The sequence below is a fragment of the Gambusia affinis genome, linkage group LG12 (assembly GCF_019740435.1).
Source record: "Gambusia affinis linkage group LG12, SWU_Gaff_1.0, whole genome shotgun sequence".
Taxonomy (NCBI): Eukaryota; Metazoa; Chordata; class Actinopteri; order Cyprinodontiformes; family Poeciliidae; genus Gambusia; species Gambusia affinis.
In genome coordinates, this window is record NC_057879.1 from 18,797,141 (window position 1) to 18,810,037 (window position 12,897).

The 12,897-nt window shown below is 36.3% G+C and overlaps 3 protein-coding genes and 1 non-coding gene across 6 annotated transcripts; 2 read left to right on the forward strand and 2 right to left on the reverse strand.

The window, feature by feature from the left end:
• Positions 1 to 566: 566 nt before the first annotated feature.
• On the forward strand, positions 567 to 5,852 carry chmp5a (charged multivesicular body protein 5a). 2 transcript variants are annotated; one of them, XM_044135483.1, is made up of 8 exons: positions 567 to 764; positions 1,119 to 1,223; positions 1,309 to 1,355; positions 2,294 to 2,387; positions 3,487 to 3,558; positions 4,365 to 4,473; positions 4,788 to 4,903; positions 5,401 to 5,852. In XM_044135483.1, the coding sequence occupies exons 1-8, from the start codon at positions 696 to 698 to the stop codon at positions 5,449 to 5,451; spliced, it is 663 nt and encodes a 220-aa protein (XP_043991418.1). In that variant the 5' UTR covers positions 567 to 695; the 3' UTR covers positions 5,452 to 5,852. The 2 variants fall into 2 exon arrangements, with proteins under 2 accessions (XP_043991418.1, XP_043991419.1); XM_044135484.1 differs by having other exon boundaries at positions 610 to 764; positions 1,123 to 1,223.
• Positions 5,853 to 7,047: 1,195 nt separating this feature from the next.
• trnar-ucu lies at positions 7,048 to 7,139 on the reverse strand. The gene is given in 2 exon segments: positions 7,048 to 7,083; positions 7,103 to 7,139. It is a non-coding gene; the product is annotated as a tRNA-Arg (tRNA).
• A 184-nt stretch (positions 7,140 to 7,323) lies between these two features.
• bag1 (BCL2 associated athanogene 1) lies at positions 7,324 to 10,569 on the forward strand. Its single transcript, XM_044135485.1, has 7 exons — positions 7,324 to 7,439; positions 8,254 to 8,382; positions 8,451 to 8,533; positions 8,611 to 8,724; positions 8,836 to 8,943; positions 9,037 to 9,099; positions 9,204 to 10,569. Exons 1-7 carry the CDS (start codon positions 7,403 to 7,405, stop codon positions 9,291 to 9,293), a joined length of 624 nt encoding a protein of 207 aa, XP_043991420.1. The 5' UTR covers positions 7,324 to 7,402; the 3' UTR covers positions 9,294 to 10,569.
• A 26-nt stretch (positions 10,570 to 10,595) lies between these two features.
• On the reverse strand, positions 10,596 to 12,805 carry myl12.2 (myosin, light chain 12, genome duplicate 2). Of its 2 annotated transcripts, none has more exons than XM_044135487.1 (4): positions 12,716 to 12,805; positions 11,556 to 11,766; positions 11,202 to 11,363; positions 10,596 to 11,111 (listed from the first exon to the last, which is right to left on the reverse strand). In XM_044135487.1, exons 2-4 carry the CDS (start codon positions 11,737 to 11,739, stop codon positions 10,939 to 10,941), a joined length of 519 nt encoding a protein of 172 aa, XP_043991422.1. In that variant the 5' UTR covers positions 11,740 to 11,766; positions 12,716 to 12,805; the 3' UTR covers positions 10,596 to 10,938. The 2 variants fall into 2 exon arrangements, with proteins under 2 accessions (XP_043991422.1, XP_043991421.1); XM_044135486.1 differs by lacking the exon at positions 12,716 to 12,805 and adding an exon at positions 12,539 to 12,683.
• Positions 12,806 to 12,897: the final 92 nt, after the last annotated feature.

The following is a 12,897-nucleotide window of genomic DNA, read 5'->3' on the forward strand; positions in this document are numbered from 1 at the left end:
AATAGAAAAAAAAAACTGCAAATGCATCAGAATTGTGACAATTGTCAAAAAACAAGACAAAGCCATTTGACTATCTTGTTCTTATTTACGTTCTTGGGACTTATATTTTGATAACATTTCCATTCATAGCATTGGGTTCTTGATAAATAAACTTTCCATTTTGACTCACTTCTGAAAAGTCGACAACATGGTTGTGAGTATCAACCACGTTTTGGAGTTTGTATAGTTGTTTTGAAAAACGCACTAGCCGTGTGTAAATGTCTAAAAGTGATGTGAGAAATGTATCAAAGCAACAAAAAAATCTGTAATAGTTAATATTCATACAAATATTTACAAATAATAATTCACAATGATATTAAAGAATGTGATTGATAGATGGATAGATCAATTTTTATTAATGTCTCCATTTTATGCCTGCCCCCTCTTCAGAAGAGAACTAACAAAGACTGATGATGGATGATGTCTGTTGGGACAAAAGGGCTTCTTTGAAATCTGCAGTACCTCAGCTCACCGCTGGGTGGAAACATGTAGTCCAGTCTCTTATTGGTCACGATCTCCGCACTAACCAATCATGTCGTTTTTGCGTGTGGACCGTTATTTCCGGTCGGCTCCAATGCAGGAATCTTTTCGGTTTGATGGTTATTATTTATTCTAAAGGAAACTAAAAACCTTAAGATAATTAAAGACTTTGAAAAATGAACAGAATATTCGGACGCGGGAAGCCCAAAGCGCCTCCTCCGAACCTGTCGGACTGCATCAGCACTGTGAGTATTGTCAGCATCAGAGGTAGACTATTGTTGTTTCTGACTGCTTTATGTGACCAACGACGGTGTTACTTAGCTAACACGGCCACAGAAATGCTGTCGATACTGGGCTAATTACCTCACAGGTTACTGTTAATTATTCCCGCTGACACAAATATAGCACAAATAAAGCATCTGCTATTTTACACCCGAACCTGTTGTGTTAGATATGGGAGAATGAATGTGTTAGCCTCAATTATTTTAAAAGCCTTTACCTCACTATTACCTCTAATGCAAACACATTCACAAATGCAGGTCATTTTAAACACGGGATGCTGGAAATCATTACCTTCAATTGACCCCGTTCTCTTTTAGGTAGATGCCAGGTCAGAGTCCATTGAAAAGAAAATAGGCAGGCTCGATGCCGAACTGCTGAAGTACAAAGATCAGCTGAAAAAGATGAGAGATGGGCCCTCAAAGGTATGGAAACAATTAGCTGAAATAGTTCTTCTGAATAAAGGAAAACAAATCGAATGTTGATGGTTGTATTTAATCCTGAATGCAGAATATGGTGAAGCAGAAGGCCATGAGAGTCCTTAAGCAGAAGAGAATGTGAGTATACTCAGACTGACACAATGGATCTACTTCTCTGATGCAAATGAATATTTACAACAACTTCATTGACTATATTTAAGATTCTCAAAATGTGGTACCTGGGCATCATAGTATAGTCTTATAAACTCTTGTAGTAATTATTTGAGAGGTGAAAACAAACAACAGATGAAAGTGAGTTAGGAACAAGAGCTAGCGGCTGCTTAAAAGTGGGTTTGTACAACAGGAGGCATTCTTTTTCCACCCACCATTTCCAGGTTAAGCTATTTGGTTAAAACCAAGTTACTAAGCCAGTTTACTTCAGAAAAAGGTCCTGGTAGGTAGTAGAACTCAGTAACTCTTGGATGGAGTTTTGTGGCATCAGAGGGCATTTAGGATTGGCTAGCTTTTCATCATTTTAACCTTCACTTCTATTAAAGGATTGTTTTATTTTATTATATTCCAAACAAATGTTTTTAAACTCCAAATAGGCATATAATATTATTATAATATTGTTCCTTAAGACATGTTGCTCAGGCTTTAAAGATTAAACTAATTTTACCTTTATTTATGCAGGTTAGCCTCACTGAGATTCCCAACCATATTTTGAAGAGGGACTTCTTAATAAATCTACACGCCAACTTATATAACACCAGTGAGAAGATGAGTAGCAAAAGCAACAACAGACGTCCATTGAACCTCGTCAATCTTACATTTCAAAGTGTCGCTGTAGGGAGTCTCAGGATGAGGGGACAGCATTTGAGAAGCCGCTTTTGTTTATCTCTGAATGTGACAGATGAAAGGGTTAACAACTCCTTAAGAGAACAAATTGCGACTGTTTGCGGGATTGTAGAACTTGATAAGTAGGATGGTGACAGTACAAGTTTATTGAAATGTCAAAACATGGTCAGTGGATGGATGAGATGTCTGAAACTTTTGTACCGTTTTTTTTCTCTCAGGTATGAAGGTCAAAGGGAGCAGCTGGCCCAGCAGTCATTCAATATGGAGCAAGCTAACTACACAATCCAGACTTTGAAGGACACAAAAACTACAGTAAGAAACTAAAATCTTGAAATGTATCAGGATTATGGAAGCCCAGATCTGATATTACATTAGAGGTAAAATAAAATTAAAAATTAAGGACTTGATTACACCTTAAAATGTTTAATAACTACTACATTGTGACCCACTTAACTGTTACCAATGACATAAAAGAGCCTATCTCTGATTTAATTGACAAACAGATAGTCGAAGAAATCTTTAAAAAGAAAAAGGAAAAGAAACATTGTTGTCCTGCGCCATAAACTTTGTGCTCTTGTTTTGGACGTTGTAAAATTTTCATCTGCTTTCTGCTCTGCTCTCACTTTGAGCACAACATGTAAAACAAAGTACATGACACAGACAGACAGTGAGTAGCAGCAGCCAGTATGGCCGTTGTTTCAATGTGAAAATTATTGTAAAGGCTGAAAAACATCAGACTATTCTGGAGATTGTACAATGAATAAATCAACAAATGAACCCAAGAGTAGAATCAAAACAAGAAGGGTTGTTGAAAATTATCTGCATGTCATTTTTCTTGTCAGATATTTCAGTCATATCATCTATTTGGTGTTATGCTAAATACAAGCATAATTACTTATGAAATGTGAGTGCTAAAGCAAAATGGCCAATCACACACGTTTCTCCAACTAACAATAAACACATCACATTGGTAACCAGCGGTGCTTGTGTAATTTCTATTTTGGTTATCATTTTCTTTTGATTTTACAAATGTTAGTTTTTAATATTTTTTTAGCAGCAATCCTCTGGAAATTGCTCACCAAATTACTTTAAATCTCCATTGTATTTAAAACAATTTAGGCTTGATTAACAATTAAATAAACATTTGGAGGTGAGTTCAGTGAATGATAAAATATTAAAGAAATGGTTCACGTTAAAAACATATAAAGGCATCAGAAATGAAAGGGTCTTGACAGAGAGTCACCTTTGTGATATTAAAACACCAGCGTACAACCTGCAGCTAAATCTTGTTTTGTTCTACAGTCCAACGATCACAGGACACAGATTTGTCTTGACCAGTCTTCTTATCAACAAGTCCGATTATAGTGGCAGTGACTAAATATACATTCTTCTGCCTGTTTTCTCTCCCCAGGTGGAGGCGATGAAGATCGGTGCAAAGGAAATGAAAAAAGCTTACAAGGACGTCAAGCTTGATCAGATCGATGTATGTTTGGGACAAACTCTTTTTCTCCTGTCCTTTGACTGATTCTGTTACAAAAGGTTGCCAACTAGCAAAAGGAATATTATTATCATTGATACACCAACAAATATTTTAGGATTTTTAAGAAGCAGTAATAAGAAAAGTAGCAGGCTGGCATGGTTAAACAGCATTTAATGAACAAGAGGAATGTCATTTTTACTTCCCCTCACTAAATTGTGGGTCAAAAAAATGTTAATTGTTTTGCCAGTATATGATTTTACCATTCTGCTCATAAACATAACACAAGCCTGTGTTCACATCTTCACCATAAGACTGTCCTAGTTTTTTCTTTAAAAGTATTTGTATACTTTTTAAGAAAGCAACAGAGTGCTAACAAACAGAAAACCAAGCAGGCAGAAGAGATCCTGCTTGAAACAGGTTATCAGAAAACCGATGGGAAAACACACAGCTGGAGCACTTTAGAAAGATGGGACCAGCGGTCAAAGTGAAAATTATTTTTACAATTTTATGACTATAATTTTTTCTTAAAATGGTTTGAAATTATTCACAGTACTTCTTGAGATGGGTCAGACTTTTCTTGCAGTGGTTTTTACTTAAAAACACAAAAGTATGCTAAGTGTAATTAAGAATTTCAGCAGCACACAGTGATGCGCAGAATGCTAAGTAAAACTTTAAGAGCAGGTGAAATTTTAATGGACCAGGTGTTGCATTAGAAACAGGGATAGAGCAATTTGGAAATAGCTTCCGTTTCTCATATAACTTTAACTTATTGTTTGTTTCATGTGAAATTTGCTTCTTCGGCCTCGCAGGATTTACAAGACCAGCTGGAAGACATGATGGAGGAAGCCGGTGAGGTGCAGGAGTCCCTGAGCCGCAGCTACTGCACTCCAGACATCGACGAGGAGGATCTTGAAGCAGGTTGGGCATAAAACTTTAAGGGTTTTCTTCATAATTTGGGCGAATGGGTATTTCACAATGACTGATCACAGTTAATGAGAGAGAAAGCATCAACAGCAGACTTCTAATTACATCGCACAAGCGATGAGAGAAAATAATATCCTGCAAATCAGTCATGTCTGCCGGCCTCACTGACAGCAAAAGAAATGGGGGCCGCGAAGCAGGACGGGCTGTGCTGAAAATGAACTGATGAAATGAATTGTAAATGTGACTGGAAATGACAATTACGGCTTTGTTAGTTTTCCAAAATAAGTGTGGATTTGAAACTGTTTCAGAGCTGGATGCCCTGGGGGATGAGCTCCTACTGGATGATGACACCTCCTATTTGGACGAAGCGTCGGCTGCTCCGTCTATCCCAGAAGGAATTCCCAGCGACAGCAAGACAAACAAGGTAGCAGTCCAGACATCACCGCTGCCAACGGATTCAGTGACATTTAAGCCTGGCAGTGCAGTATCCTCTCCACTGCTTTGTAGAAGTATTTCTTGAACCTTTCTGCTTTTTATCACATTACAGCCACAAATTTCAATGTTACTCTAATTGATTTTACAGTACAGACCAAAAGTTTGGACAGACCTTCTAATTGAATTTGAATTCAATTCACAAAGCATATTTTAAAGCGGAAGGAAAAGGATGTAGGCTTTTTTTATTTATTTATTTTTTCTAGTAGAAATATGAATAGGTTTTCCCCTAAATCCACACAGTGGTCTGTTTATATTATTTTATTCAGAAATTAAATTTGAGAAAAAGGGATCTCAAGGACATAAATGTAATAGTCGAGGTGTATGCTCTTTTTTACATATCTCAGTTTAGTAAGATGTGTCTTTTAGGAAGTTTATGTAAAATAAATGAATTATACTCTTATAGAAAACTCTCTGTTTCTCTTTCAGGACGGGGTTTTGGTGGATGAGTTTGGCCTTCCACAGATTCCTGCCTCGTAAAAAAAGATGACATGAAGACAACTGCACTTCAACTGAAAACACTTTTCTATGTAGAGTAACATTTATACATGCAAACCCGTTGGATATGAACACACTACTATTTTGAAGCTGCCCTGGTGTTGGATCGTGTATGGTTACTACTACCATGTTAGCATGTGGCCTTTAAAAAAAAGTATTCAGCATCGTTTTTGACCTGTTGTCCTCACCAATTTTTTGGTTTTGGTTTTTGTTAATGACTTTTATTATTAATTTATTTGCCTATTTGTTAGCTTTGTGTCTCGGTTAAGTCCTTACCGTTTGTTTTGAGCTCTCCAAGGTGGAGCTAATTCCCTTGCTCTGCTTGTTTAAAATATCTGCAGGGGTACTTGAAACATGCAAAATAAATGATGTCTTTTATCTTAGCATTGTGTTTGTAATTTATTGATAATAATTGTATTGGGTTTTTTTCTCTGTAGGGGTTGTCTCTTCTTTATTGGGGATAGTCTTCCCTCTGAACTACCCTTCAACTCATTTACCAAGTAATACAATATAGAAATACGATGAAAAATTAAAAACAAGTGTTGAAACCAATGTTTAGATAGCATTCATAAATATGCTTTTGCACTGATATGATCAGCATATGATTACTGATCATATCCTGCAAAACCTGTCTTCTTCTTTTGAATAATGTTGTGACCTATAGCTGTATCCCATGAATGTATTCTGTTTGTGCAAGCTATTGCAAAACCTTTGGAAAGAAAATTTGGACTTCTCAAGGAAAAAAGAAAAATACACTTTTGTAGAAGTACTGTTACATCCTGGAACTCCTGGAATAAGTGTAATCTCCAACACTTATCTTAGTGTTGGAGATTACAAAATCAATGGAAAGCTAATGACAAGGCAAACTTTTGAAGGAAAAAATTTAAGCATTCACTATGTTCTGCAAAGTTTTCTTCTTTTGCAGAAGCTATCAAAATGTTTTAATTTATTTGATATTTTGCAGAGATCCAGAGTTACTTTTACACAATCTGCAAAAAAATAAAAATAAATAGCCCAAACTAAATAGATATGTAGCCTAATAGAAACATATTTTTCCTTATATGTCTTTTGCAAGGCTCAGTATTTTAGTTCATCGCAAGGTTAAAAAACAAAAATGTTGAGAGCAGTCTTCTTTTATAAATCACAGGGGGAAAAAATAAAGGCTGGTAAAACAAACATTTTGTGACAGCTCAGTTTTGACAATTTATCAACATCTGAATTTGACATTTAATAATTTTTCTCAGTCTTTAACCCTCTGATGCGTGAGTGACTGACTATACAGTCTACCGTGACTGGGTGCGAAAGAGTACGTTTCTTGAAACTCGCTCGCTAAACAAGCTAACTAACATTACTGTTTATATCACGCATGAGTGTATGTATGTGTGTGCATTTATTTAAGCATCCATTCATCCATCCATCCATCTATCTTCTTCCGCTTATCCGGGGTTGGAATATGAAGTGATGAAAACTTTTCATTACTGGGTCAAAAAGGACCCACTTACACATCAGAGGGTTTATGAAGTAGTGATCTGTATTCAATGGTTATTACCAACATCTTTTTTTCCTTTCCTGAAAATGCGACTCTGGTGGGACTCGAACCCACAACCTTTGAATCTCTTCCCTAGAGTCTTGCTAGAAGTCCAATGCGCTATCCATTGCGCCACAGAGCCAGTTGGAGGGAATGTGTCAGATGTCCCGAGTGATTGCATATGTCTTATTTTTGGTACTGTTTATGAATATAGCTGATGAGAATCAAACTTTATGTTTATTATTTTGAAGAGTTAGTTTTCCTATGTATGTACTTTTATACAGAAATAATTTTATAAAGATATAATTAAATAAATAAGTGCTTCCGGTGTTCACCGGAAATGTTCGAAGTTAGCAACAGTTAGCTGTATTAGCGTTGTATAAGGACGGAAGCTAGAACGCAACAATGTCAGCGCAAACAATTACTGTGACTGTCGCATACGGTAAAACTCTTCTACATTATAACGTTAAGTCTGTCATTAAATTATTTCTTTAGTTTTTTTAGTGTAGTTAGGTGCTAGGTGATGCTAAGCTGATGTATCTCATTACAATTCATATTTGAATGGTGTTATTACATTTTAAACATTTAAAATCAAAGAAATCAGATCCAGTAAAATGGTTGGTTTCAACTAAATTAATTACAGCTAGGGGTTGATTGAAATCGGTGTCTTATATTTATTTTTGTTCTAAACTGCATTGCTATTTTAACAGTTGTGTATGTTTTAAACAACTCCCTATTAATATGACATGTTTTGAATACATTTGTCACGTTACGATGTACAAAATCATTTTAATCGAGAAGACGTGATTTTTTTCCCGCTGGTGCTTATGCTAGCAGTGCAATTTAAAAAGTGAAAGGGATAACACTATGCAACTTCGAAGGATTAGAGTCTTTTACCTCATGTTTGCTGTAATTTATCCATCTTTCTCAGGCCAGCATTTAAAGCAAGCACACAATGAAGGAATGTATTTTTAAATACTAGTGTAGCTTACTCTCATTGCTAAGCAAAACCTAAAATAAGAATAACACGTAAAAATAATATTTTTAAATAGTACATTTTGTACTATTGTTATTAATTTGTAGTTACTTAAAATCTCTCACGAATCAAAAATAATCAAAAGCAAAACAAAGTAATTTATTATTATTGACAACAATTATTTCCAATTCAAAATCTCAACTTACTGATGAAACAATGATCACACTTTTAGGTAGTGATGCTAATATTTTCTTAATTTCAGTTTTATTTTCCTTTTCAGGATCAACTAAACACAGCATCACGCTAACAAGTCAAGAGGATGGAACAGGACCCACTGTTAAAGACTTGTCAGATGCTCTTAATGAAGCTACTGGTGTTCCACCGGCTTCACAGAAACTCATTTTTAAAGGTAAGCTATCATTGAACTCAGAAGTGAACTTGAATTTTCTGTTTAATCTCTAACACCAAATTTTGCAGGAAAGTCTCTGAAGGACATGGGAGCGAGTCTCTCCAGCTGTGGAGTAAAAGAGGGCTGCAAACTCATGATGATTGGAAAGCGGGTGAGGACTTTACGTGCACCATGACTGGTGTCTGATGGTGTGTAAATAAGGAGATACTCACTGTAATCTGCAAACAGAACAGCCCAGAGGAAGAGGCTGAACTAAAGAAGCTGAAAGAAATTGAAAAGTCTGTGGAGCAGACAGCTAAAAAACTGGAGGCGGTAGATGGGGAATTAACTGGATTAAAGAATGTAAGCAGGCAGTTACGGCATGGTAACTTTTGTTTACCAGTAATTGTTGTCAATAACATGTCTTTCAGTCTATTGTCAACATCAATATTTCTTTGCTCTTTCTTTCTTTAGGGCTTCCTCGCAAAAGACCTCCAGGCAGAAGCACTGAGCAAACTAGATCACAGAGTAAAAATAGCAGCTGAGCAGTTCATGAAAATCCTGGAGCAGATAGATGCCATGGTAATCTGTTCTGCTATTTTGTATTTATGTGGTGTTTTTCTATTATTATTATTGTGACTTCTATGACCTGACATTACAACCTTCTCTTTTAAGGCCATCCCTGAAAATTTTGCCGACTGCAAAACAAAGAAGAAGGGTCTTGTGAAAGCAGTGCAGGTTAGCCTATATGCGATTTTGTTTTTTTTTCTAAAAGGCACATTCATGTTTTATTGAAAACTGTCTTGATTACAAGAATAACTACAATCATTGTATATTTCTAGGATTTTCTGGCTCAGTGCGACAGGATCGAGGCTTGTATATCAGACCACCTATCAAAGATCCAGTCTAAAAACCTGGCTCTGGCAGAGTGATCAACTCTGCTATGTTGTGTGATTTAAGTTGCTCTGTGAGCAATGCAAAGGTCTCAGAGTGCTTCAAGTAAGAAGCAGATCTTACTTTATTTATTGTGAAGAGGGTGCTGTATGGGATAAACAATCAATCATTTGAAAACATGGGCTGTTGGTTATCAACATCGGTGTCTGAATACAGACTGGACCTCTGCAGTGTGTGTACTTTCTACCGTAACACTCCAGTCTTGTTCAAGATTGAGGTCGATTCCACAGGGACTTGCACCCATTCTGTAACAGCAAAACCATTTGTGGTTTATATCCATTTTTCAGACATTAGATGTGTTCTTGAGGTCAAGGCCACATTTATGTTATGTTCTTTCATCCTCTGTCCCAACTACTAGAAATCAAGAAGGCAAAAAGTAATCTTGGGCTCAAATATTTTTCAGAATCAACTTTCCAAAGTTCTCAGTCTTGTTTCGTCAAAGTTAAAGAATTCTCCATACAAGTTTTAGTAGTTCAATATAGAATATTTTTCATTTTGTCTTTTTACGCCATTGATCCAGACATGAAAGATACAAAAATTAATGTGTCTACTTTTTCAGATTCCGTAGGAACGTAATCATCACAGTTGGAAATGTTAAGAACACTGAACCTGGATGCAGCTGTCATTAATGTAGTTATATTGAATATTGTTGAAGTTGGGTGCTTACATGTTAAATACTCCAATCATCACGTAAATGACGTGTCATCATTGGACACAAGAACAGACAAACGAAGGGAAATAATCCCAGGTCTTATCATGGCTGGTACTTTTAAAGTTAGGGAAATTTTCTCAGAAGCCTTCCTAAATCTGCAGGTTAGTCAGGTTCATTCACTCTAATGTAGGTGCATATCCAAATTAATGTCTTTATGCATGGAAGTGTTTTTGTTATATATTTTTTTGTTGTTAGTACAAAAAGGAGAGTACTTAAATTTGGAATTTTTAAAGCAATTGTTACTAAACCTCTAGAATTTGTCTTAAGTATACAAAAAGCTCATTGGGGGTTTTGACTGTAGATTTTAAACATGTAAGCCTGCTGCTTAATGCATCCCAAAGGAAAACATTGAAACTACAACCACTGTCAACAACACTGCCCACTATGAACAGAATTAGTTCTTCAATTGTACATGCATTGTTATCCCACATAAAGAAATCCTGAGTCACCTGCAGTTTTGGTCAAATTTATGGTCTTCTTTTGTAGAATGGAAAGACAAGTCATAAGCATCTGCCTTTGTTTTGAAATAAAATGTTTTGAAAAAGGATCAGAGATTCCATTACTGGTCTCAGAACACAATTTAATGTCAAAACATTCCTACAAAACCACAAGTTATTTAGTTTTAAGTAAACGCCTCGTATCAGTTTATTTCCAGCTTTCTCCACGAGGGTTCTTTCCTACATAATTTAACCCTGAAATGTTGTCAAAGATGTGCAAAATGAGCTCTGCAATAAAGATTAGAAGGGGACCCAGAGGTCCAGGAAGCAGCTTAAACAAATGATCTTCAACCGACTACCACAGAGCTTTTTTATGAGCCAAACTAAGGATATAGCTGATCTAAATAAAATATTAACCCGTTTCAAGATGCAAATGGAGTACAGAATGAACCTCAACAGGCACATCCCTCGTCACTAATCGTCCTTGTCCTTGGCGCCATGTTTTAAAATACGTGTGAAAGCTACATAGTTGAAGTTGCCCTTCTTGTCAATCGGGGCCTCGCGGAAGAGCTCGTCCACTTCTTCGTCGGTGAACCTGTCGCCCATGGTGGTGAGCAGCTCCCGCAGGTACTCCTCCTGGATCACACCTGAGAGGAGAAAACAGGTGGAAATGTTACTGATTTCCTTACCCTGTAGACAGGGAAGTGAAAATGCGGTTCGGTGAAAGTTCAACATACCTGTGCCCTCTTCATCGAAGCAGGCAAACGCATTGCGGATCACGTCCTCTGGATCAGTGCCGTTCAGCTTTTCTCCAAACATGGTCAGAAACATGGTGAAGTTAATTGGGCCGGGGGCTTCATTCATCATGGCTTCCAGGTACTCATCAGTAGGATTTTTACCTGGCAAATGTTAAAACAAAATGTTAATGTTGCTCTGCTGTAGTTCCATATTTAGACTTTAATGGATTTACAAAATGAAATAGTACATCGTGTTTTTACATATTCTTTTTTATTCTCATGTTGGAAAATGCCTTTATCAAGAGTTTTATTATTGATCAACTGAACATGAATATCTGTGATTATAAATATCACCTAATGAGGCGAGCATGTCATGGAGATCTTCTTTGTCAATAAATCCATCTCTGTTTTGGTCGATCATGTTAAAAGCCTCTTTGAACTCCTGGATCTGAGACTGATCGAACATGGCAAACACATTGGAGGTGGCCCGCTGGGGACGCTTCTTAGTGTTCTTCCCCTTGGCCCTTTTACTCGACATGTTGCCGTCTGGTGGCTCCCCCTCTACCTGTTATGGAGACAACGGTGAAGCTGTCAGCCTGGGCTGGGCAGCAATATGAAATCATTTAGCTCAATTATCTACCTCAAGGTGCAGATAGATGACAAATGCTATGGAACTATTATTTAAGAAATAGTAAGTCACAAAAAGTTTTGTTTTGTAAAAATACTTTTTACAGAGCTGATAAGCTGGACTGTATAATAAATGCAAGAATCCAAACATTTTCCAGAATTCTTAGTCCATGTTTTGTCTTTTTCAAAGTATAATGCAAAGGTTCAAGATGGATAAAAGGTCATACAAAAACAAATTGACAAGATGCGTAAAAAGAAAAAAAATGGGCACATGAATGGCCAAACCAAAGAAGTAGAACCTCTTCATAAACACATATTGACATATAAATATTTTTGTAAAAACGTTTCTTATTTTTTCAGATGTAATATAATCATATTTATGCAAGTTATTTGTGTTGTTATTAAAGATCATCAAAACATATTATGCTAGCGCTACTGTGCCAAACGTAAAATATATTAAATAAACCAAGTCTTTAATTCTGGGGTTATATACTATACTGACACTTCTCCTCTGCAATAATCCATGTACAACCCAGTATGTTTTCCGTATTTAACATAATTTAATGAAAACATGATTTGATCTCCTCTGACCTACATAACAGTTAGCTTCAGAATAGTAGCTATAACGAATTCAAAGAGAAAATAAATTGCTTATTCTTAAATCCAATATGTTTCGTGAGAGTTCTTTGGACGGAAAATGACTGACCCACCTTAGAAGAAATACAAAATGTGTAGAAAAATAGCTGTACACAAAGCTATCAGCACATCCCACAGTCAGAGCGGAGCAGAGCTGGAAAGAACCAACTATCTGGAATGTTCCATTTATTCCGAATTCCTATTACTTTTGGTTAACATTAGAAAAAAAAATGTAACAAATAAATGATTACCTATAGTGATAGAAGGGAATGCATTTTCTGTTGGTAGTTGGCTCTAACAAAGTAGAGCCATGATAAAGTGTCTTGTCATTTTCCCTAAAAATAATACTTAGCAATACCATTTTCCACCACGAGGTGGCAGCAATGCTATGTTTTTTTAGTAAACTTGTTTCAAGCAGTAATGCCTTCCAGAC